The sequence below is a fragment of the Ascaphus truei genome, chromosome 5 (assembly GCF_040206685.1).
Source record: "Ascaphus truei isolate aAscTru1 chromosome 5, aAscTru1.hap1, whole genome shotgun sequence".
Classification (NCBI taxonomy): Eukaryota; Metazoa; Chordata; class Amphibia; order Anura; family Ascaphidae; genus Ascaphus; species Ascaphus truei.
In genome coordinates, this window is record NC_134487.1 from 148,474,887 (window position 1) to 148,498,696 (window position 23,810).

Below are 23,810 nucleotides of genomic sequence, written 5' to 3' on the forward strand. Positions count from 1 at the left end.
TGGCAGGTAGCACCTCATTAATAGATAGATACATTGTAAGGGGCAAAGTCTCCCAAACTGTTACTAATCTGAATTTTATTAGGAATTTACAGACCAATGAACAAATGTAAAACTACAGAATGAGTTCCCATTGGATTAGAAGAAATTCATTTTGTTTCCTTAGCTGGACAAACCAACCTATAATGCCTGAGGTGAACCAGCCCTGCAGAGGCGGCCTGAGTACCACAACAGTTACAACCATTGTCCAGACTGGTGGGGACTGGAGCACCGGCCTTTTCAGTGCATTCAGCGACAAAACCGTTTGTAAGAGACATTTAACTGTATTTTTTTTAGTTGTGGACAGTTTGTTATAATAGAAAATGTGTTGGTCATATGCATTTATTAACATATTTAGCAGCTGATCGGGAATAACATTAACATCAAGCACAACAACATGAATGGTTACTACATTCGTGTAGGTCAATGGTGAAATACTTCTTGGAAAACCGGGGAGGGGGAGAGAAATGGTCTTTGTATTATCTACAGTATACAGGTTATCCAACGTTTCACTTTACAACGAATGGTATATCCAACGCTTTACAATGCCTCCCTATGGGCTGTTTTTCGACGCCAGAATGTGTTATCCGACGCCTGAATGTGTTATCCAACGCTCACCGCCACTGATTAACATGGGACTCACTGTACAACGGTTTCACTATCCAACGCTACTTCCAGCACGGATTCCGTTGGATAACCGAGGACTGCCTGTATTTGAAACTGAGAGTGGTCCCAAATTGTCATGTGCAAACAAAATCTATGAAGAACTTTTATCGTGGTTCATTATGAGATATCTCAAGTAACTACTGTAGTTATGATTTGTTAATGGCATTTAAATAAGGAAAAACAAAACATTCACAAATGAGCAACTAATAATTTTCTAAGTGGATAAAATAAATAAATTAACAAATAAAATAAAGCAGTCAATATCCCACATGACATCTTCCAAGAGTGCCTGATGTGACCCAAAAATCATTGTACAATGTATAATTGTTTAATGACACTGTGTAGTATTAAAGGCTGACTCTAAGGGACAAAGAACACAGAGTGTACAGATGCAGCGGCCGTTATTGAAACACTTCACGCGGTGTATACCTCGGAATACCCACGTCATGGCGCGGGATTTCTTCTAACCGTGCCGCCTTAAGACGCGAGTGCAGAAAATGGCATTTTAGTGTTCTGGTTTTTAAACACCTGAAATTGACCCAGTAGCACAGTACTGTACACATTACAATTTATGCACATGAAAACTGCGCCGTGATTTGTTCGAATAACGGCCGCTGCATCTGTAACATTTACCACTATGGAATAATGACGTGAATTACTAGCATCTGTTGCTTGCCTCTCTTTCTATTTTAGTGAGATGCACACACATTTTATTTAAGGCCTGCAGATATATATTTTTTCTTCCCATTGCATCTACACTTTCTTTAGTTTAAAGTCCCATTTATCTCGTCGTTCTTTTCCAATGTCCATACATTGTTGCCTCTTTTGGTCAGGATCCCTTGAGTTCAACTTTACAAAGGAATAAGGGGCATTTGGCCTACAGACTTTGCACATTTTGTTACTTACAGTACTTTAAAACTTGAGCTTTTTATTCACCAAATTCCAAAGTTGTATTATTTATTTGTGCCTACTCAAAGCATTTAGTTACTGTAATTTCTATTCTATCCATCACATCTTCTAGCACGCTGTTTTATCCCTTACCTTTTACAGAGGAACAACTTTTCTCAGGTACCGTCTGAGTCTATACAGTCAGAGCAGAACCTAATGTTCCAGAATTACTTGTGCTCTGGAAAATGCATACCTATTGTACTCTTCATATCTTTGAGGCATGAGAGAGAATCCATCATAACCCAATACTCAATTCTTTTTTTACAGAAATAAAGAAATACATGTTTTAATGCCATCTCTGCAAATGTTTTGTTGTTCTTCTTTTAGTTACTTTAACCTTCAGAAGATGTATTCTGTAGGACTGATACAATAATCTAGGTGAGAACTAACCAGCGATCTGATGTTTCCTTGGCCATTACATAATAAGATTCAATAACTACCAGGACTTGGTGCTTTAGTAATTGTCATCATTGCAGTCTTCGTCTATTGTGAAACATGTTCTGTGGCACAAGAAGGTTTGTACTTGGCATTGAACGGTAGTGGTATACTACACAAATATACAGTATGTATTGCAAAAAGGCATACTTATATTCCCAAGCAATTTAATATCACAAATAAAGGCCTTTAGGGCTTGTTCCAGTACTAATTCATGTGGCACTTTATTGGCATTCTTGACTGCTCAAAGTATATTTGTTGCTACTACTCTTACCAACCAATGTACTATACACTCCTAGATCATCTGCGCAGCTGCTACTCCGAGGAGGTTATGCTCTTGAGCTACTTTTCTATTTCCACTTACAAGATTGTTTCCTATTGTGTCCACTTGTTCTCAACTAGATATCCATTAAGAATAAGGGGGTAATTCTTTATAGTCTGATGCAGCCTTCAATGGGGATTTTGTCTAAAAACAGCCCAAACAGCCACATTGGATTATATAGAATAAATGTCCAGGGTTACCTGGAAATCTGAATGAACCAAGGGGCATGGGAAATTTGGCACTTCTGCCCCTTGATTCCCTCAATCCACCCTGTCTGGTGGGCCAAATGGAAATTCAAAGGGCGTGCCTTGATCTGAGGACGTGGGCACTTGACTTCTTCCCTCCTGTCCTCAGTCTTCCTCTCTGGCTTTTGATCCCCACTGTATGAGTAGACACAGTTCGTTATACTGTGCACAAGCATATGTTTTAAAACACACTGTTCCATAAAATATACACTTTAAAAATATCCTAAGTCTTTTGGTTATGGGAAATAGAATAAGAAGCTGCACGTTATTTCTTACTAGCCATATTCCCCACACATTATACAATACTTAGGACTGGACTTTTAAAAGTCCACTCACAATCTTGTAGTTGATTGGAGTACCCCCAGAACCCCTGAACTAGTTCTGGGTGATCTGGGCATTTACTGGGTATCCCTATTAACCTAGGGACCCCTTGACTGTTTCAGGGACACCTCACATCCCTATGCCCTATTTACCTTTCTGGGTTGTGCTGAAGCAGGGAACTTAGTGGTGAGTCATGACCTATACAGCTTCTGGGTGACCTGAGCATTAAATGAGTATCCCCCTTAACCTAGGACCTCTTGACTGTGTCAGGGACACCACATCCCTATGCCTCCTTACTGGTCTGTGCTGAAGCAGGGAACTTCGCGGTGAGTTGTGTAACTGTTTTCAAGGGAGGATTATGTGTGCCTATATGTCCCCAAGAATCTGACTTGATTCCCGGATACATTTTTTGGGTGGCCAGCAACTCTGGGCCCTGTCTACCTAGACACAATGTGACAACACTTTTATCGCAACCCCCCCTCCCCCCATCCTTGAAACTCAAAGCCTGTGAAGCTCCACTGGTTAGCCCTCCTGGAAAGGTAAAACACACATAAATTCTTTATTGGTGCACAATCACATACATTTCATGTACAACCAATGGGTCCAAGAGCTGACACTGTAAACCCACAAATATGGTTCAGAGGTAACCAGCCGGGCATAATACCTTTATTGATGGCCTGGTTACCCCTTCACCGTCACACCTCCCCCCTCAAGATGAAGGCTCTGTGGCAGTCACCACGTCTGGTGGCACCACTGGCCTGACACCTCTTGAGGTCCTTGGCTCACAGGGCATGTCCTCACGGGAGAGTCCATCTGCATTGCCATGCTCACTGCCTTTCTTGTGTTGGATGGAAAAGTCAAATTCCTGCAATGCAAGACTTCAGCGAAGCAATTTGCCATTCTCCCCCGATACCCTCTGTAGCCAACTTAGTGGGTTGTGGTCAGTGATTACTGTGAATGTTCTGCCATACAAATAGGGCTGCAGTTTCCTCAAAGCCCAAACAATGGCCAGGCACTCCTTTTCAATTGTGGCATAAGCCACTTCCCTGGGCAGCAGTTTCCTGCTCAGGTATACCACAGGATGTTCAACCCCCTCCCCCCCCCCCCACTTGGCTGAGTACAGCACCGATACCATAGTCAGGCATTGGTTTGTACCAGAAACTTCTTTGAATAGTCTGGTGCTGCCAAGATAGGGGCACTAACCAGTGCCGTCTTCAATGCCTGGAAAGCACATTCACAAGCAGGAGACCAGGCTACCAGAACCGAGAGTCGTTTCTTAGTCAAGTCAGTCAGGGGTTTCGCAATGGCATTATACTGCATGACAAACTTTCTATAATAGCCAGTGGTGCCTAAAAAAGCCATGACCTGCTTCTTGGTTTTGGGAACAGGGCACTGAACTATGGCTTCTACCATAGCCTGTTCTGGCTTAAGGTGCCCACCACCCATTGTGCACTAAGTACAATACCTCTGCCATACCTAATAGACACTTTGTGGGCTTCAATGTCAGCCCAGCTTCCCTAATTCTGTTCAGCACCACTGCTACATGAACTGAGTCTCCCATGAACTGCTAAATACCGCAATGTAGTCCACGTGTGCCCTTGCGTAACCCTGCATCCCTTCCAGTAACCTATTGACCAGGCGTTGGAAGGTAGCCAGGGCATTTTTCATACCAAATGACATCACTAAAAATTCATAGAGGCCACTTGGAGTGATAAATGCTGACTTTTCCTGTGCCACCTTGGTCAGTGGGATTTGCCAATACCCTTTGGACAAATCCATTGTTGTCAGATACCTTGCCCCTGCGAGCTCATCTAGCAGCTCATCCATGCGAGGCATGGGATAGGCATCTGACACCGAGCATTGAGGTCTCAATAGTGCACACAGAGCTGAGTTCCGTTCTTCTTAGGTACCAGGACTACCGGACAAGCCCAAGGGCTCTGAGATGGTCTAATTACCAATAGGGCCAGCATCTCCTCTACTTCCCTCTCTATACTGCCCTTCGCCTCTGCTGATATGCGATAGTCATGCATATGCAGAGGTCTCTGATCACCAGTCTCCACTGGATGATCTGTGATATATGTTCTGCCCGGCTTGTCCGTGAACAGAACCCTATGCTGCTCTAACATAGCCTTTTCCTGTGCCCTTTGCTGCACACTGAGCTGCAACCCTATTTCTACCTGCTCTACTGTGCCTCCCTGCCTAGATTCCTCTAGGAGGTCAGGCAGAGCATTGCTCGCCAGGTCCCCCATCGGTGGGCTACAGATAGCCCTCACTGATGCCACACTGTTGAAAATATTCCTTAAGCATATTAATATAAGTCCTATTTCTCTCTCTCTCTCCATCTAACTGTACAACATAGTTGCACTCATTCATCCTCCTGATAACCGTGTATGGTCCGGCCATGCAGCCATCAATTTGTTCTGACAAGTGGGCTTCAGAACAAGTACTTGCTGTCCTGGGATGAATGTTCTGCTATGGGCATGTTGATCATACCAAGTCTTCTGCTTGGTTTGAGCTTCCCTGAGATTAGCCTGTGCCAACCCCATAAGCATTTCTAACCGGTCCCTGAGATCTACCACATACTGTAGCACAGAAGCATCAGTATTGGTAGTCTCCCCTTCACATCTCTCACGGAATAAGTCAAGAGGTCCCCGGACCCTGCGACCATATAGGAGCTCAAAGGGAGAGAACCCAGCAGATTCTTGCAGTACCTCTCAGTAAGCAAACAGCAAGTGCTGTAGGTGAATCTCCCAGTCCTTTCCCTCAGCCTCTATAAAAGCTCGCAGCATTTTCTTCAGGGTACCATTTGAACCTCTCACAGAAACCGTTTGTCTGGGGGTGGTAAGGGGTCGTGCATTGGTGCATTGTCCCCACACGAATCCCAGAGACACTGTAACAATTCTGACATGAATTGTGACCCATGATCAGTTAGAATCTCACTAGGGAAACCTACTCTAGTGAATATAACTATTAATGCCTTTGCTACTGCCCTAGCGTCGATGGTGGATAGTGCTACAGCCTCAGGGTACTTGGTAGCAAAATCTACCACAGTGAGGATGTAACGCTTGCTAGACCAACTGGGGATCATGAAAGGTCCAACTATATCCATAGCTACTCTCTGGAAGGGTTCCCCTATAACCGGTAGTGGGTTCAGTGGTGCCTTCACACGATCAGCCGCCTTACCTACAAGCTGACAGGCATTACAAGACCGGCAAAAATCTGCCACTGCCCCTGATGCCCCCGGCCAGTAGTAATACTGCATAAGCCAGGCTCTAGTCCGAGTGACCCCCTGATGCCTCGCAAGTGGTATGGAGTGGGCTACCTTTAACAGTTGCTGCCTATACTCCCTCGGTACCACTAACTGTCTTCTACCTGTCCAAACCCTGTCTGGTGTGGTAGAATTCAGAAGTGTATATGGTAAGGGGGGTAAGCAGGGTAAACCATATCTGCGGTAGTCGCGCTGACTGACCGCTAGGTCCCATGTTCATGTCCCCCCTTAACCTAGTATTATATAATTGCTGGAATTATTTATGGAAGTTCCTATCTACCTATATGCTGTAATACAGTTTGTGAGTCTATACACTTGTATGAGCGTCAATCTCTACGTTTATACATACTGGTGTGGTAGAACCCTGCTCTCTATACAAGAGCCCACGATGCCATAAGAACCAGTCACTCCCACTGTCCGAGGCAGTCTCGGACGCCCGGAGTCTTATGCTCTCCAATATGGGATCATCCCGCACCGCTTCCCTAATCTGTGTCCCTAATTCTGGCCACCCACCCTTAGTCTCTAAGTCTGGGGGAACAGGAACAAGTAAAGGGGAAGGTAAATCAGTACACTGTCACGACTCAGTCTAGTTTACCTGTCTGGTCTCCTGGGAGATCCCTGGAACTGTTGGTCCCAAATGCAGGGGGACGGCAAAATCCTCCATGTGCAAATCCTTTGCTCTGGCTCCTAGTAATCGCTGCAACAGGAGCCAATTCCGCCGTAAAAATACATGTAACGTGCCCCAGGTCATTACCGAGGAGCACCTCAGTATCTAACCCGGGCAAAACCCCAACCTCCCTCATGCCACGTCCGCCACTCCAATCAAGAAAGACCCAGGCAACCTGGATGGACCGTGGTCCTCCGTCTGTCATGGTCACTTGCATCCCTGTGCCCGGGAGCATATCCTCTGGCCGGACCATATCAGGTCGGGCCAGGGTTACAGTGGCACCGGAGTCAAGCAAGCCGGCAGCTTGGCGATCTACAATGGTCACTTGGCGCAAATGCTTTTGCTGGACATCGTTGGATTGCAACCTGGCCAGTGCAATCTGATGTCCCCCAGTCTCCATGGCTGTGTCACGGGCTGCAAGTGCAGAATCTTTTGCTGAAGTCTGCAGCTGGAGAGCGTTGTCCCTGTGAAGGGGTATCGGACTTTGGACGGTCCGGACAGTCCAGTTTTAGGTGACCAGTCCTGTTGCACTGATAGCAGCTTCTCTCGTGCTTGAACTCTGTAGGTTTGGGTGCACTTCTTCCACTGAGGAGTGCTTTTGGCTGCCCTGGCCAGGGTGGCCACTTCAGGGGCAGCCCCTTTCTTTCGGATGAGTGCCCAGCTGGTGACAAATTCATCAGCCATGTTAGCAGCTCCACATCAGTCTTTGGTTTGTGGTCAAAGACCCATTCCCATAAGTCCGGTGGGCATTGCTGCATAAATTGTTCTTTAAAGAATAAGTCCAGCAAACTGTGGTACTTTGTGGCAGCACATCCCTCCACCCACTGTGTCCCATGCAAAGCTATGCATGTGGCAAAACACATGTAGGATTCCCGATGGCGGTTATCCTCCGTCCTAAACATGCCTCTGTATGCTTCTGGGGTGAGGGCGTACTGTGTGAGTAAGCATAAGGGCTTTAACGTGTCTGTAGTCATTGGCATCCGCGGCGGGGATAGCCTAGAGATTCTCCAGGGCAGCGCCGGACAATAACAGAGTTAAATGTGAAACACAGTCCCCTTCTGGCATCCGGTACCGGTGACATTGTGTTTAAAAAATCTTTAAGTACCTGTCAATTTTATCCATGCCATCAATGAATTTGCTGAAGCTGTGATGGTCCACTCCAGGGGCGGACTGGTCCCCGTTATCAGGATTGGAGTGTGGGGCTGGTGTCCCTTATTCAGCTGCAAGCAGCTGAAGTCTTTCTGTAAGGGTGTCCCCTTCTCCCCAAGAGGCAAGAAGTGTGGCAATTCCGGACGTAGAGAGACTGCTAGCCACTGGGGCTACCACGGCTACACTTCCTATTTCTGGCCCCCCAACAATGTCCATGTTGTCGCCCGCTCCCTCCCCTTGTCCTTCCATGACCACCAGGGCTGGAATTACCTCCTGCACCGTGGCTAGACCAGTGGACACTGCTACTGCAGGTGAGGGTATGTCCCCCTCAGGTGAAGCTATACTGGCTTCATGATTCTCCAAGTCATCCTCAAGCATTGACTTTGACTGTCCATCCGTATGCAATCCATAACTTCCACACCGGGCAACAACTCTGGTGCGGTCCCATGACCAGTACCGACCTGACCTGCTGTCCATCTTCACCCTTTGGCACTAAACTAAGTGACAGAGAACCTGCGCTTTTTCTGCTTTGTGTAACGTGTGTAAGTCACTACTTGTTTTGAGAGCTTGCAATCTACAAGTTCCTCTTAATGTTAGGAGACCCCTCAGGATTTTAAAACATAAAGCTCAATGATCCCACACGCTGCCACCAGTAAATATAACCTGTCACGGGAGACCAGGCAATTGACACCTTTTTACCAGGATCATGCATTGAACAAATCCAGATACAGGCATACCCCGCATTAACATACGCAATGGGACCGGAGCATGTATGTAAAGCGAAAATGTACTTAAAGTGAAGCACTCCCTTTTCCCCACTTATCGATGCATGTACTGTACTGCAATCGTCATATACGTGCATAACTGATGTAAATAACACATGTGTAACAGGCTCTATAGTCTCCCCGCTTGCGCACAGCTTCGGTATAGGTAGGGAGCTGGTATTCCTGTTTAGGACGTGCTGACAGGCGCATGTGTGAGCTGGCATTTGCCTATTGAGCGATATGTACTTACTCGCGAGTGTGCTTAAAGTGAGTGTCCTTAAACCGGGGTATGCCTGTAATGAAATAAATTGTAAATGTACAGTGGCGGCAGCTTTTATTTGAAGTAATGCCGGCGGCATGCCGGGATCTACTCCGGCTGCCGCCGGTCAAAACCGTGCGCCAACCGCGTTTCCCCCACGCACCCCCCCCTCCACTTCGCGCGCAATTTGCCCCCCCTTCCCGACCCCGAACCCGGCTCCTGCTCTGCCCCTCTGCTTCCCCGCACCCCCGCTTACCTTACTTTAATCTCCAGGGGTGTCGGGGAAGCCCGGGGAAGCTGGGCGCGCACGTGACTGTGACGTCACAGTGCGCCGCAACGTGCCGCGTCTCCACGCTGCGCACACACACCCGGCCGGCGGCATTGCTTCAAATAAAAGCTGCCGCCACTGTATTCACAGCAATAAGCAAACACACAATGTTACACAAAATACAGCAAAAAGATACACTTAGTTGGGAATTGGAGTACCAACCTAGACTCTCCTAGCTGCAGGGAATCCTATCCCTGATCACAGTTGCAAAACAAGACAGAAAATATTCCAGGCAGCTTTTTCCTGAAGCAGCCCATTTCTTGCTTGAGACTTACAACTGGAAAACTCTGGAGAACACTTTGGAGAACCTTGGAGAACTAACTATCTCATGGCCGGAAGGTGTTATAATACCTCTGACTTTCAGATTACTGCCTCCCCTATCAGGAGCGTGAGAAAAATCTCTGCAGTTAATCAAAAACAAGCTGGTAGAACGCACAGGGTTACCTGGAAATCTGAATGAACCAAGGGGCATGGGACACTTGGCACTTCTGGCCCTTGATTCCCTCAATGCCACCCATGGTGACAGGCCCCGGCTAGCCTGGTGGGCCAAATGGAAATTTGAAGGGTGTCCCTTGATCTGAGGACGTGGCTGCTTGACTTCATCCCTCTTGTCCAAATGGTTTTGACACCTCAGACTTCCTCTCTGGCTTTTGATCCCCACTGTATGAGTAGACACAGTGGCACTGTCTGAGAGTCCCAGTTCGTTATACTGTGCACAAGCATTTGTTTTAAAACACACTGTTTCCTAGCCAGTCTGGTGGGCCAAATGGAAATTCAATGGGCGTGCCTTGATCTGAGGACGTGGGCACTTGACTTCTTCCCTCCTGTCCTCAGTTTTCCTCTCTGGCTTTTGATCCCCACTGTATGAGTAGACACAGTTCGTTATACTGTGAACAAGCATATGTTTTAAAACACACTGTTTCCTAAAATATACACTTTAAAAATATCCTAAGTCTTTTGGTTATGGGAAATAGAATAAGAAGCTGCACGTTATTTCTTACTAGCCATATTCCCCACACTTTATACAATACTTAGGACTGGACTTTTAAAAGTCCACTCACAATCTTGTAGCTGATTGGAGTACCCCCGGAACCCCTATACTGGTTCTGGATGACCTGGGTATTTACTGGGTATCCTCATTAACTTAGGGACCCCTTGACTGTTTCAGGGGCACCACACATCCCTATGCCCCCTTTACCTTTCTGGTCTGTGCCGAAGCAGGGAACTTGGCGATGAGTCTTGTCTGACTTGATTCCCGGATACATTTTTGGGGTGGCCAGCAACTCTGGGCCCCGTCTACCTAGACACAATGTGACAACACTTTTACCGCAACCCCCCCCCCCTTGAAACTCATAGCCTGTGACATGCATGCAACATGGTGCATTTTGGACTTCAGAGGCCACTGTACACACTCCACCAGGAACCAGCGCAGCTGACACAAGACTGATGCAAGGCAACCCGGGACGCGAGTGAGAGATGCAGAAAGGGGAAGCCGTGCACGTGGGTATGCACACAGCAAGGAGCCGAGTCGGGAGTAGGGTTGGAGTGCGCCCAAAGTCACTCTCTGCTTTTGACCAACGGGGAAAGTGTGAGTTGTCCTTTTCCCCCCTGTGTTGTTTGTCAATGAAAGTAAAAAGTGAATGCACCATATTGCATGTACTGTATCTGTGCTTTCTTTTCTATATAAGGTTTTTCAAGGAGGAACCACTTCGGAGGATCATGTACCATGGATTTGCAGTATAAGTGATATCCATGTCTTTTTATATTCACTGGGTTTATTGCACGGTTATATTGCACTGTTATATTCACATTCATTTTGCGCCATGAACACCAGTTTGTTTAGTTTAGTGTGTATTGCGGTCTGGCCTACCACTGTTGTTTAGGCTGCATCTGAGTTTGCTCACAAAATATCAATTTTAATTGTTTGTGCCTTATTTTGTTCACTTTACATTTCATGTACAACCAATGGGTCCAAGAGCTGACACTCTAAACCCACAAATATGGTTCAGAGGTAACCAGCCGGGCATAATACCTTTATTGATGGCCTGGTTACCCCTTCACCGTCACCCTCATACCCTCTTTCTCTCTATCTCCCCTATATCCCCTCCCCATCCCTGCTTTATTTCTTTCCTCTCTCCTTCTCCCCATATACCCTCTCTTTCTCCCCATCCCCTATCTCCTCTTTCTCCCCATCCCCTTTCTCTCTTTCTCCCCCCTCACTCGCATCCGCTCTTTCTCGCTCCCCCGTCCACTCTCTCCCCATCCCCCTATCCCTTATCTCTCCCCTATATCCACTCTCTCTCCATCCCTTCTCTCCGTCCCCCACTCTTGCTCTCCAGCGGGAGGTGTGATGAAGTGAGTGATTGGGGGATGGGGATTGGGTGGCAGGCAGGCGGACGGACTCGCTTGCTGCTCACACTCTGCAGAGTTCCAGTGTCTGCCACGGGTCTGTCTCTGCACTCTGCATCATCTTACTGAGCGGACCGCATGGTGACAATTTATGGGCCATAACATGGGACAGCCTTGTTATAAATACCTGTAGTTTAAAGCGGCCGTTCAGGAGTTCTTCCCAGAGCCCAGTGCAGTGTAAAGTTTCTCATGGTAATCTCATACACTAGAGATCAAGAAAATGAATATTTTCACACTAAATTAAAAAAGTATTATTTGAGTTAAATCTGGACCCATGTCGGCCTACTCTATTGATTTAGACTGTGATAAACTCTAATCTTATCATAAAGAGATAATGTACTTGGCTTGCTTTATTTTATTAGGGTACAAATGGATTATATTTCTAGCTAACTTTATCATCTTCTGCACATTTCATTATCTCGAGGTAACAGAGGAAAAACCGAGCACTTCCCATGAGAAAAGAAGACTTGTGTGGACATGCTCTTTTTACACCCTCTCACTAGCCCATCTATACAGTATTCCTGATAGGTACTGTAGCAGAATTGGTACCCAGTGAAATGCATTAATCCTACATCGGCATTACAATTCAGGAATGTGATTTTGCCTAACAGAAAAAGTTATAAAGTGTGTGGTAATAGGAGAAGGAGGATATGGCTTAAAGCAGCAATGTCCTGTGTCATGCAGGCCAATAGGAAGCCGTGACATCATCCGTTGCGGCTTCCTATTGGCCCACGTGACCAGGACATTTAAGCTTACCAGAGACACCGGCACCCCATACGGAGTTAAGTATCTCAGGAAGCAGGGTGTCCTCAGAGCTGAGATCAATGTGGTTCAGCTTTGGAGACAACCTGCTTCAATCCTGTAATATAAAAAAATGAAGCCTGGATTGCTGCTTTTAGTGATGGAATGTAATTGATTGAATGATGAAGAAATAACTTTGGTTTACTGCAGCATCAATTAAAGGAGGTGGTAATAAAGTATGATGTATGCTGTGGATATGATGGCATTTGAAATGTGGGTCAACATCAGAACAATTGTGTGGACAAGTTGACATTTGCATGTCATTTCCCAGAAACCCTGACTGCAGTGGAAGCATTGTATGCTAAGAGATAAGGGTGAAAAGCAGGGTTAAAGACCTGTCTGAGATATGTGAATGTGCTCACAAGTGATATTTCTATATGCTGTGGACAAGATTAAATGCCAATTAAAAAAGACATGTAACAGCACAAGATGTGCTATGGGACATATGGCGGCTACTGTGTGTATGGTGCGTTACCTGAGGCTCGCGTGGGGCTTGAACCTCCGCGGCTGGGAGCCTGGGTGTACCTGATCCGTCTGTTGACATCGCCTCCACCTGGGCGGGATCCTAACTGTGTTGGATAACCCCATCACAGGACAATATAAGAAATACACACTTGGTATAAGATAACAGTTTTACTGAACAGACAATAACAGTAACACAATACTTATACATACAGATGCAGCAACGAGTATCCGAACACTTGCCTTTGAAAATCTGGGGAAATCTCCCAGTAATGCTGCAACATCTCTGTGACATTTCTGCAGAGAGACTAATGGCCCATCGGATTAACAAAGCGGGGGTCCCTGGCAGTCTCATTCAGTTTGAATGGGACTACCAGGGACCCCCGCTGTGTTAATCCGATGAGCCATTAGTCTGTCAGCAGAAATGTCACAGAAATGTTGCAGCATTACTGGGGTATTGCCCCAGATTTTCCCAGGCAAGTGTTCGGATACACGTGGCTGCACCAGTAGGCCACGTATGGCCTTACCCACACAACGGTATTCCCCTGTCCATCCACTTATTCCACATCCTGGTGAGTGTCCCCCAATATACAGAGGTGCCCTGGGTGCCTACCCCACCTGGTGTCCACAGTAGCCAACCCACCCAGGAGTGTGTGTGACAGCACTGCCCACAACTAACGTGTCACAGTTGGTGCACTTCTAGAATGGTGGTATACCTGCCGGGTGCTCCAACACCAACTGAAGATAAGGGATCCGCTGATCCAGCGACATTGTCCACGATGGTGTCCGCCTCCACGTGGGGTGGTATATGGCTGGAGTGTCCCACCATGATGATAGTCTCTGTGCCTTTCGGTGGTGGTCTGGTCCCAGACCACAGGCCGCAACTGCTGTGTGGCGTTCTGCTGTGTCCCTGACACTAATGATGCTGTGGGGCAGTATCTCTATCTAAGGGCCTGTCCCTGTAGCAGCCACAAACTATACAGGGGAGTTGGGGCCTAGCTGGTGCCTATGGGGGTCTCTGGCCTAGTGCAGGGGCCACAGACACCCTGCACACACACCCTACCCTCTCCTTGTCCCAGCTCTGACTGGCGTGGCTCGCAGCACACCAAATGTATCTTTCTGTGAAGCAGGGAATCTTGCAGCCCTTTTAGCTGATGCACAGCATGCGATCAGTAGCCCCGGGGGCTGCTATGTAAGGGCTTCCTTACTCTAGGAGACACTACGCATACATGCGCATTATCAAGATGGTGGCACCCTGCTCAGGGTGCCGCCGCGGATCTCCGGCGATCTGGTCGCCCATGCACAACCTCCCTCCCTACGGCTGTCTAACGGCAACCTCTGGCGGCATCCGCATCACCTGCGGAGGTAAGTGGGGGCAAGGTGGAGCCTAGCAGGAGACCTGGCCACAGATATAATTGCGATCCCGTAATATGTGAGCGATAGCAGATCATTGTGGAAGATAGCTTTGGTATGACTTCTGGAACACAGAAAAGAAAGGGGAGCGCAGGTTAAGGGATAGTGGAGGATGTTGATAATCTCGACCAGGTACTCAATTTGGGTGAGTAATGCCCAAACTGATTATCTGGACTATGACAGAAGGGGGAGTGATGTGTTAAATAATGTATAAATGTCACTTACACGGCCCTGTGCAAGTGCTATTGCATCAGGGTATCTTTTGTTCTTCCTTTGTTCTGCTGGTATGGATCTCATTCAATCTTTCTTGCGATCTTCCTTCCCTGGTCTGCACCATGTCCTCCCTGCTCCTGCCTCAGTCTGCTCCCGCTCAGAGTCGCAGTGTTCCCCTCAGAACAAGGGAACAAAGTTAGATCAAAACAAATACAAGTGTGAATTCTGTATAATGGTGGCCGACAAAGGGAGGGAGAGAAGTCGAACAGGGAATCAACAAATGGAGCAGAATATACTGCAAACACTCACACGGACCAGTGTGAGTGTGATCCTAAAATGGTATCTTTTCTTCCCTCAGTGTTGGTAATTCTAATTTCCAGAGTAGAAGTCTAGAAGCCTTGAACTCTCTTATATAGCATCAACAGATGTAGGGATGGTGGATGATGGAACAAGTATAAATAAATAAATCAAATTAGTACTCACACGGGCTAGTGTGAGCGCACACTGATAAAGGTATCTTTGTCTCCTCTTACAGAACCCTTGTGCACTTCAGTGGTAGCTCTGTGACGCAGTGCTAAGACAAAGCTGGAGTATCTCCTCCGTGTGGTGGTGTGAATAGAAATGGTAATTCACACCGGAGTTACGATCAGATAGCTCCGGTGTGAATTACCATTTCTATTCACACCACCACACGGAGGAGATACTCCAGCTTTGTCTTAGCACTGCGTCACAGAGCTACCACTGAAGTGCACAAGGGTTCTGTAAGAGGAGACAAAGATACCTTTATCAGTGTGCGCTCACACTAGCCCGTGTGAGTACTAATTTGATTTATTTATTTATACTTGTTCCATCATCCACCATCCCTACATCTGTTGGTGCTATATAAGAGAGTTCAAGGCTTCTAGACTTCTACTCTGGAAATTAGAATTACCAACACTGAGGGAAGAAAAGATACCATTTTAGGATCACACTCACACTGGTCCGTGTGAGTGTTTGCAGTATATTCTGCTCCATTTGTTGATTCCCTGTTCGACTTCTCTCCCTCCCTTTGTCGGCCACCATTATACAGAATTCACACTTGTATTTGTTTTGATCTAACTTTGTTCCCTTGTTCTGAGGGGAACACTGTGACTCAGAGCGGGAGCAGACTGAGGCAGGAGCAGGGAGGACATGGTGCAGACCAGGGAAGGAAGATCGCAAGAAAGATTGAATGAGATCCATACCAGCAGAACAAAGGAAGAACAAAAGATACCCTGATGCAATAGCACTTGCACAGGGCCGTGTAAGTGACATTTATACATTATTTGACACATCACTCCCCCTTCTATCATAGTCCAGATAATCAGTTTGGGCATTACTCACCCAAATTGAGTACCTGGTCGAGAATATCAACATCCTCCACTATCCCTTAACCTGCGCTCCCCTTTCTTTTCTGTGTTCCAATTATCACCAAGGATCCTGGATAGATCCTGTTGGGGTCACGAAGCTAAGGGGAAACCAAACCCCAACAAGGTCATAAAACATCTATATACATTTTTCCCCAACACTCTGTATTGAGGTAGTGCCCGGGCACTTTTTCCTTTGGTATGACTTAATAGGTTAATTTTAGGTGTTGATATGATCACTTAATATTTTGTTGTATGATTTTATTCATACATCTTACCTGACCTTTCATAACTACTGCTCAAATCACATGGGTGGCATTTATACAACTGTCAAACACTAAAGTAGTAATCAGATTTAATCGTGCCTAGAAAATGTAATCAACATACACAGTATGAAAAAAGATTGTTTTAGACCAAGAACAACTACATTAGAAAACTAGGGGCTACTAGTGGCCGTGTGGCTTAAAAGGTTGCCACCCCTTCACACAACCACAGCTTTGAGCTGTAAATTGAGGTTAGTTCAGTGACTACAGCATGCTTTTGGCACTATAACTATGCAACATATTTTATGCCCCCAAAATCTTAATAAATGGGAAGTTGTGTTTCTTCAGTATGCTATTAATTTCAGGACAGTCTATTAATACAATTGAAATATATGAATCACCTTTGGTGTTTTAACCTTTCACCTATCCTCTCCTTTCATTGCTTCACACAGGTGCCTGTGGTTTATTTCTGTTGCCATGCTTGGAGTGCCATTTGACGAGAATTTATGGGGAATGTCCATGTTTTCCATTGTTGCCTGGCTCCCTACTGGCATTAAGAGTAGGCATCAGAGAGCGACACAAGATACAGGTAAGTTTGTGTTGGACCTTTCAATAATCCACAATACTTTTCAATAAAAGTATTTACGACATTAATCAGTATCGTCAAATTGTAAAATGTGTTACATGTGTAGCCCCGGTCTCTTTTCTGCTCCAGAGACCCCCTTGCCTCTGCGCCGAGTGGTTGCGGGTGCCGCCGGAGGCAGCGACGGACCCACCGGCATTCCGAGAAGGTGGGGGCCGGAGAAGGAAGCGCTCCGAGGCTCTGCGGCGCACCCGGCTAGCGGGGGCCGCCATGACGAGTTGTGCGCGCATGCGCACTGGTCGCGCATGTGCAGTGAGGTGCAGGAGTTGCGGCTGCCATTAGGGAGTCGCGCATGCGCAGTACAAGCGCGCACGCGGCCCCAATGCTACAGCAGCCTCCGCGGGACTACAGTTCCCATGAGGCTTAGGGCCAAGTACCCCAGGTGCTCCAGAGTGGCCAATGAGAGGCCAGGATCCCCGAGAGCAGGGAAAGGGATACTTTTCGCGGGCTTAGGAATGGCAGTTGGAGCTGGGAGCAGGAAGGGGGAGGAAGGCTGTAGGGAGCGAGTGGCTCCTACACCAGGTCAGGTAATCCCCAGGTCCCAGGCAGGCCCCAATCCCCACTAGGGTAGTGGGTAGGTACTGAGGGAAGGGCCTAAGGTAGGGACCCTGCCCTTAGGTGTGTGTGTGTGTGTGTGGGTGTGGAGTCTTGTCAGTGACACAGCTGCAGTGCTGTGCGCGCTGACAAGAAGGCACAGTGTTGAGTGCAGTGCGGTTGCTGCAGGTATTAGGTTGAGCTAGTGAGAGGGGATCCGGGAGGGTGAAGGAAGAGGTAGTGTGGGTGCAGGGGGTCAGTGACCCGCCTGCATAGGACAGTTCTACCCCGTAGGCCCCTAGGAGAATCCCTGAAGTCACCGTAGGTTGCAGTGCTGCAGGGAAGCTCTATAGTGATAGGAATGCCATCCCTTACTGTATGACAGCTAGGGACAAAGGTGCAGAGTTGCGGTTGTGGCGAGTCGTTTGGGACCAGACGGCTGGACATTGCGGCACCGGAGGCAGGTCGCTGATTCGTCTGAACCTTTGCGAAGTTGTTACCGGTCACCGCCGTGACCGGAATGTATTTACATCAAGTGCACCAACACCGGTCAACAGGCGCTGATCCCGCCTTAGGCGTAACTCTTTGGGGACACTAGTGAAGTGGCCAAAGGACTGAGCCTATACAAATATAGTACCATACATGGACACGGTGTGTGGGGCACGCGGTGAGGGGACGGAGACGTTACTCCGGATGAGAGTGGCCGAGCCACTAAGGTTATATTGCGTTATAGTATAAGGTTATGTCTGATATGTGTTATTGCCACGGTTCATTATAAAGAGGGTATTATTGCATTATAGTGAAACTGGTTGCATTCATATGTGTATGGTTGTATTTCTTGCCCAGGGGAATCTCACATCACGGGAATCCTGGGTAAGTGGAGGCGCTGCGCTATAAGTGTTACCCCAGGCTCCCAGCTAGCGGAGGCTCAGATCTCCTGGAGCCACAGGTGCGTGCAGTTACCCGTAGTCCCTTTGGGAGCGTCAGAAAAAGGGCTACACATGTATATACTAGGAGTCTAATTATATCGTACATGCAACAATTTATTTCCCTAGTTATGTAATACATTAGAAATCCATTTATTATATTAAAATGTATGAATGAGAACTTATATCAAGACAATTGCATGAGAATAAAGTTTTAAGGTTTTGAATTCATATGGAACAAAGGAAACTGAATCCTAAGTGAGGTCTGATGCATTTGAGATTTTGGGGGTTTGGCTTAAGTATAGAATTTCAAGGCCTTGCAGGAAATCTGACTCTGCAGTAGTTTGAAGTTCCTTTGTTCAAAGCACTATGAGGTAGAAAGGGACAGAGATATTGATCTCTAACTATGAGTTGCTCTCAGCAAGTCTTTCTCTTTGCCTGGACCCTCGTCAAGCACACACACTGCATATAACAACTGCTGCAGAATGTGAGTGAACAAGGAGTCATTTCTTCCATGAATTAACATCAGAAGCACAGGTTTGCCATCAACTTTTACTTTGTCTACTGGAAAACCATCTTCTGAAGTTTAGGAATCTTTCTGAACAAGAAATAAAAATAAATGGAAATATTATTAATATTATTATTATTTAACACTAGCTGATATACCCGGCGTTGCCCGGAGGCAGGGAGGGGGGGGCGTGAAAGGCAGGGGGGGGTGTGAAAGGCAGGGGGGGGCGTGAAAGGCAGGGGGGGCGTAAAAGGCAAGGGGGGGGGGCGTGAAAGGCAGGGGGGGGTGTGAAAGGCAGGGGGGGGCGTGAAAGGCAGGGGGGGGCGTGAAAGGCAGGGGGGGCGTGAAAGGCAGGGGGGGGCGTGAAAGGCACACACACACACAGTGACACACACACACACACAGTGACACACACACACAGTGACACACACACACACAGTGACACACACACACACACACACACAGTGTCACACACACACACACAGTGTCACACACACACACACAGTGACACACACACACACACACAGTGACACACACACACACAGTGACACACACACACACACACACACACACACACACACACACACACACACACACACACACACACACACACACACACACACACACACACACACACAGTGACACACACACACACACACACACACACACACACACACACACACACACACACACAGTGACACACACACACACACACAGTATCACACACACACACGTGTCACCTAGAGCGACACACACGCGACACCTACCTCTACTTCCGGGCGCCGCCATCTTCTCACTCAGCGCCGCGAGGGAGGAAGGGGGTCCTTCCGGGCGCCGCCATCTTAAGCGCCGCGAGGGAGGAAGGGGGTCCTTCCGGGCACCGCCATCTTTGCAGCCTGCCTGGCCACTGCCTATTCCCCCGCCGGGCATGGAGATGAGCGCCGGGAGGGAGAGGTGAGCGGAGGGAGTGGTGAGCGGAGGGAGGGGAGAGGTGAGCGGAGGGAGGGGAGAGGTGAGCGGAGGGAGGGGAGAGGTGAGCGGAGGGAGGGGAGAGGTGAGCGGAGGGAGGGGAGAGGTGAGCGGAGGGAGGGGAGAGGTGAGCGGAGGGAGGGAGGGGAGAGGTGAGCGGAGGGAGGGAGGTGAGCGGAGGGAGGGAGGTGAGCGGAGGGAGGGAGGGGAGAGATGAGCGGAGGGAGGGGAGAGATGAACGGAGGGAGGGGACAGATGAGCGGAGGGAGGGGAGAGATGAGCGGAGGGAGGGGAGAGATGAGCGGAGGGAGGGGAGAGATGAGCGCCGGGAGGGGAGAGATGAGCGCCGGGAGGGGAGAGATGAACGCCGGGAGGGGAGAGGTGTGTGTGTGTGTGTATGTGTGTGTGTGACACTGTGTGTGTGTGTGTGTGTGGGGGGGGGGGGGGGGGGAGGGCGTGGCGCCGAGGGGGAAGAGAGTGGCAGTTGGGTGACGTCAGACCCACCAATCTGATTGGCCAGCGGCTGAGGACCAATCAGATTCACCGCAGCTAGTACCAACCTTTCGATTTTATATATTAAGAAGATGTATACACGACTTTTACCATTTCCTAGTTTATAAGGGAACTCCAGGTAGCACATGACACATAGCAACCAGCCAGATACAGTAAATGGTTTCATTGACACAACCATAATCAGATTTGAGTCTACACGTAAATAAAACCAAAGTTTTATACACAAATCTATATATAAAATATCTTTAGGAAATTAATAAAATAAAGATTAACCTATTACCTAATCTTCTTGATGAATTACCTTGTTAAATACCTGTACATTTTATTTTCTGCACATGCCACAGTGCTTCTTTTCAAAATCCTTATTACAGTACAAGGGAAATTTGAGTTTTTTCTTTTCCATGAATCTTAAATGTTCTGCAACTCTGATGTTTAAGCATGTCATGGTGTGTCCTATAAATATGTATTGCTGTGCACTGTTCTCACCTTGGATTGTATTTTTAAATGATGATTCCTATTTCCAGCTATGTAAATTTCTAAATACTGGATTCCCTGAGCTATGGGGGTACAAAATAAAAAGATGGCATTTTTTAATGGAAACGTGAAAGTCTATTAGACCACTCATGCTAGAAATCAGTGAGACTGGGTCCAAATAAATGAGACTTCGAAAGTCAGTGACAATTGAGATCTCTGCATTTCTGAAATTGACAAATAATGCATCCACCACATAAATACCATTTTTTTCTTAAATAATTTCTCCCTACGTATTTATTAACAATCTGTTTTATTTGTATCCCTTTAATTTTGGGGTATCAGATTTTTTTCTTATTGAGCTTATGCTTCTTATTTCTTTTGAAAAGGATACTACACTGTATTCTAGCAGATATTCTGTATTCCTTTCTCAATAATCTGTTGGTGAGGTCGTCGGCTTCTTTAACAAAGTCTTCGATTTCACTGCAGGTCTTCTGCAATCTGTATCTCCTTGTCGATCCTCCCTGAAAACCAAATTTGCATGGTGACTGTTGTGAAAATGTGAAAAGCACCACCATTGGTGAGGAAGGGAAGGAGTGATTAGTAAAGCAAACTCAGGCCCCAGTGTACACAATTCCATGTGGAATGAAACCACTCATTACAGATTTACACAATGCTTTTGTTTAATTAAAAAGAACAGCACATGGCAAATACAATACAAATGTTAGTGGTGTGCTTATAATAGGGTAGCCTGTGTATTGAAAGTTTATAGTCGGTTTTCTGACACGTCAAATCTTGGTGGAAATTAGATGCAACATTCTAAGCACTTTTTTTTCTAAAAGCATCACCAGGCAAAATAATGAGCCACAGTGAGTATCCTATTATTTCAGGACATCACTGCCACAAACCCAACTTGTGCTTAATATTCTATTTTTGGCTAGCATTATCTTCTTTATAACAAGTCATTCAGAAACATTAAATGTGGTCTATCTAGAGCAGGGGCGCGCAAACTGGAGGGTGCGAAATTTTCCGGGGGGGGGGGGGGGGGCGCGGCGGTAACAGAGGTTTCGCGCTCACCCCTAAGGAATTTAAATAAAATGTCGGGGGACCGTGTGAGGCCTCTAACTTCTCCTACCTGGTCATTGGCTACTCCATGGTAACCTGGCGTGAAATGACACAGTGTGGTCACGTGACAGTGCGTTGCCATGGCAATGTGACATCTCATGACCCTTCGACGTCATTTGATGTCGGAGCCGAGCAGGGAGGGGTGAAGGTGGGGCGAGAGCAGACGGGGGCTCAGGGAGAAAACTTTGTGCACCCCTTGTCTAGTGTTCATAGACAATTTATACATGTGGAACTCAATGTTATATATTTTACATAGTGGTTTATGGCTAGAGTAAAACTTACAATTCTATATCACACAATCAGCTTCTTCATTGCCAATTAAAGAACTTCCAGTCTTTCAAACTCATCATTTACATTATAATTTATTTCACTGCTATCAGGAACAATGGATTGCAGGCCCCTCTGTCAGCAAAGTACTGTACATACTGTACAATGAACATACAATTAAATAAAGATATCTAAAATAAATGTAAATTAGTGCACTCAACCTCACTAACATATCATTAGTCTGCCCTCCCTGTTCCCAATCTGTCAGCCATACCACACCCTGTTCCCTTATACCTTTAATTAAAACCTTTCATGCAGTATCCTAAAATGAGAGATCTACATGTAGTAGTTAGAGTTACAGGGTATGGAGCTTTCCAACCCCATCAGACCAATTGGCTTAAAACTGGCCAACCCCTCCGGCAAGAAAAGGGGATTAAACCCTCTTCCTAAGCAAATAACACAGCTCTCAAGTGCAGATTGACAAACAAAACCCCAGAAGATCATCAAATATTTATCTAAAAATCATGTTTTTCCATGCAGGTTGCTGCAGAAATTCTACAAACCGTGTACTGTACTAAATATTGTAAATGCACTTGAAAATATGTAGTGGGCGTGCAAAAAAAGAAATTCAAGCTAATGCCCACTATGTGAGCTATTTGCAAACCATTACATTTGATATTTTATCTTTACAAATGTGTGCTAATTTATAGCACTGGTATTGACTCCATCAGGAGTTTAAACATGTCATCTTTAACTACGAGAAGCTCTGTGGAATCTACCATCTCCCTCCTCAGTGAACCATGGTCTTGGAAATACTATTAATAACATATGGAGAGAAACAGTCTGAACTTCTTTGGGTTTTTATTCATTCCTGAATTTGTTTTCCAATTGCCTTTCCCACAGCAATCTCAACTAGGTACCTTAACAGTGAGATTATTAAAAGATGCTAAATGGTTTGCCGTGTGTACAATAACATCAACATGTTTATTTTCCAGGGAACTATGTGTGAAGACTGGCTGGCAGTATACTGCTGCTGGCCGTTTGCAGTTTGTCAGATGGCCAGAGAACTCAAGAGACGGATCACTACTCTAGTGTACCATGAAACCCCATCAGTCTAATTACAGTAGTAGAGTAATAAAACATTACTCCGTAAAGGAAGAAGAAAGGGATGTGCTGTATACATTTTGGCTGGATGTGCAGGTTAGCAACAGAATTCCTGTGCACCATGTACTGTAATCAGAGAACATAGACCATGTGTCAATCATTTATTTTATCTGTGCTCCAAACACCACATGAAAGCGTAATATAAAATTAAATCTTTCATTTGTTGTAGTAAAGCCAAATCAAATATGATATGATGTTTCTAATAAATGATTGTGCCATATTTTGAATAAATGCATATTGCTTCTTTCTTTGATATATTGCCTTCCATAGTATAAATTGAACTGCTGGGTGTACAACTTTGAGTACAACCTCTGTGTGATAAAAGCAGGATATTAA

At 46.4% G+C, this 23,810-nt stretch overlaps 1 protein-coding gene across 1 annotated transcript; it reads left to right on the forward strand.

The window, feature by feature from the left end:
* The first annotated feature begins 176 nt into the window (after positions 1 to 176).
* PLAC8L1 (PLAC8 like 1) lies at positions 177 to 23,642 on the forward strand. Its single transcript, XM_075601038.1, has 3 exons — positions 177 to 303; positions 16,807 to 16,943; positions 23,306 to 23,642. The coding sequence occupies exons 1-3, from the start codon at positions 183 to 185 to the stop codon at positions 23,426 to 23,428; spliced, it is 381 nt and encodes a 126-aa protein (XP_075457153.1). The 5' UTR covers positions 177 to 182; the 3' UTR covers positions 23,429 to 23,642.
* Positions 23,643 to 23,810: the final 168 nt, after the last annotated feature.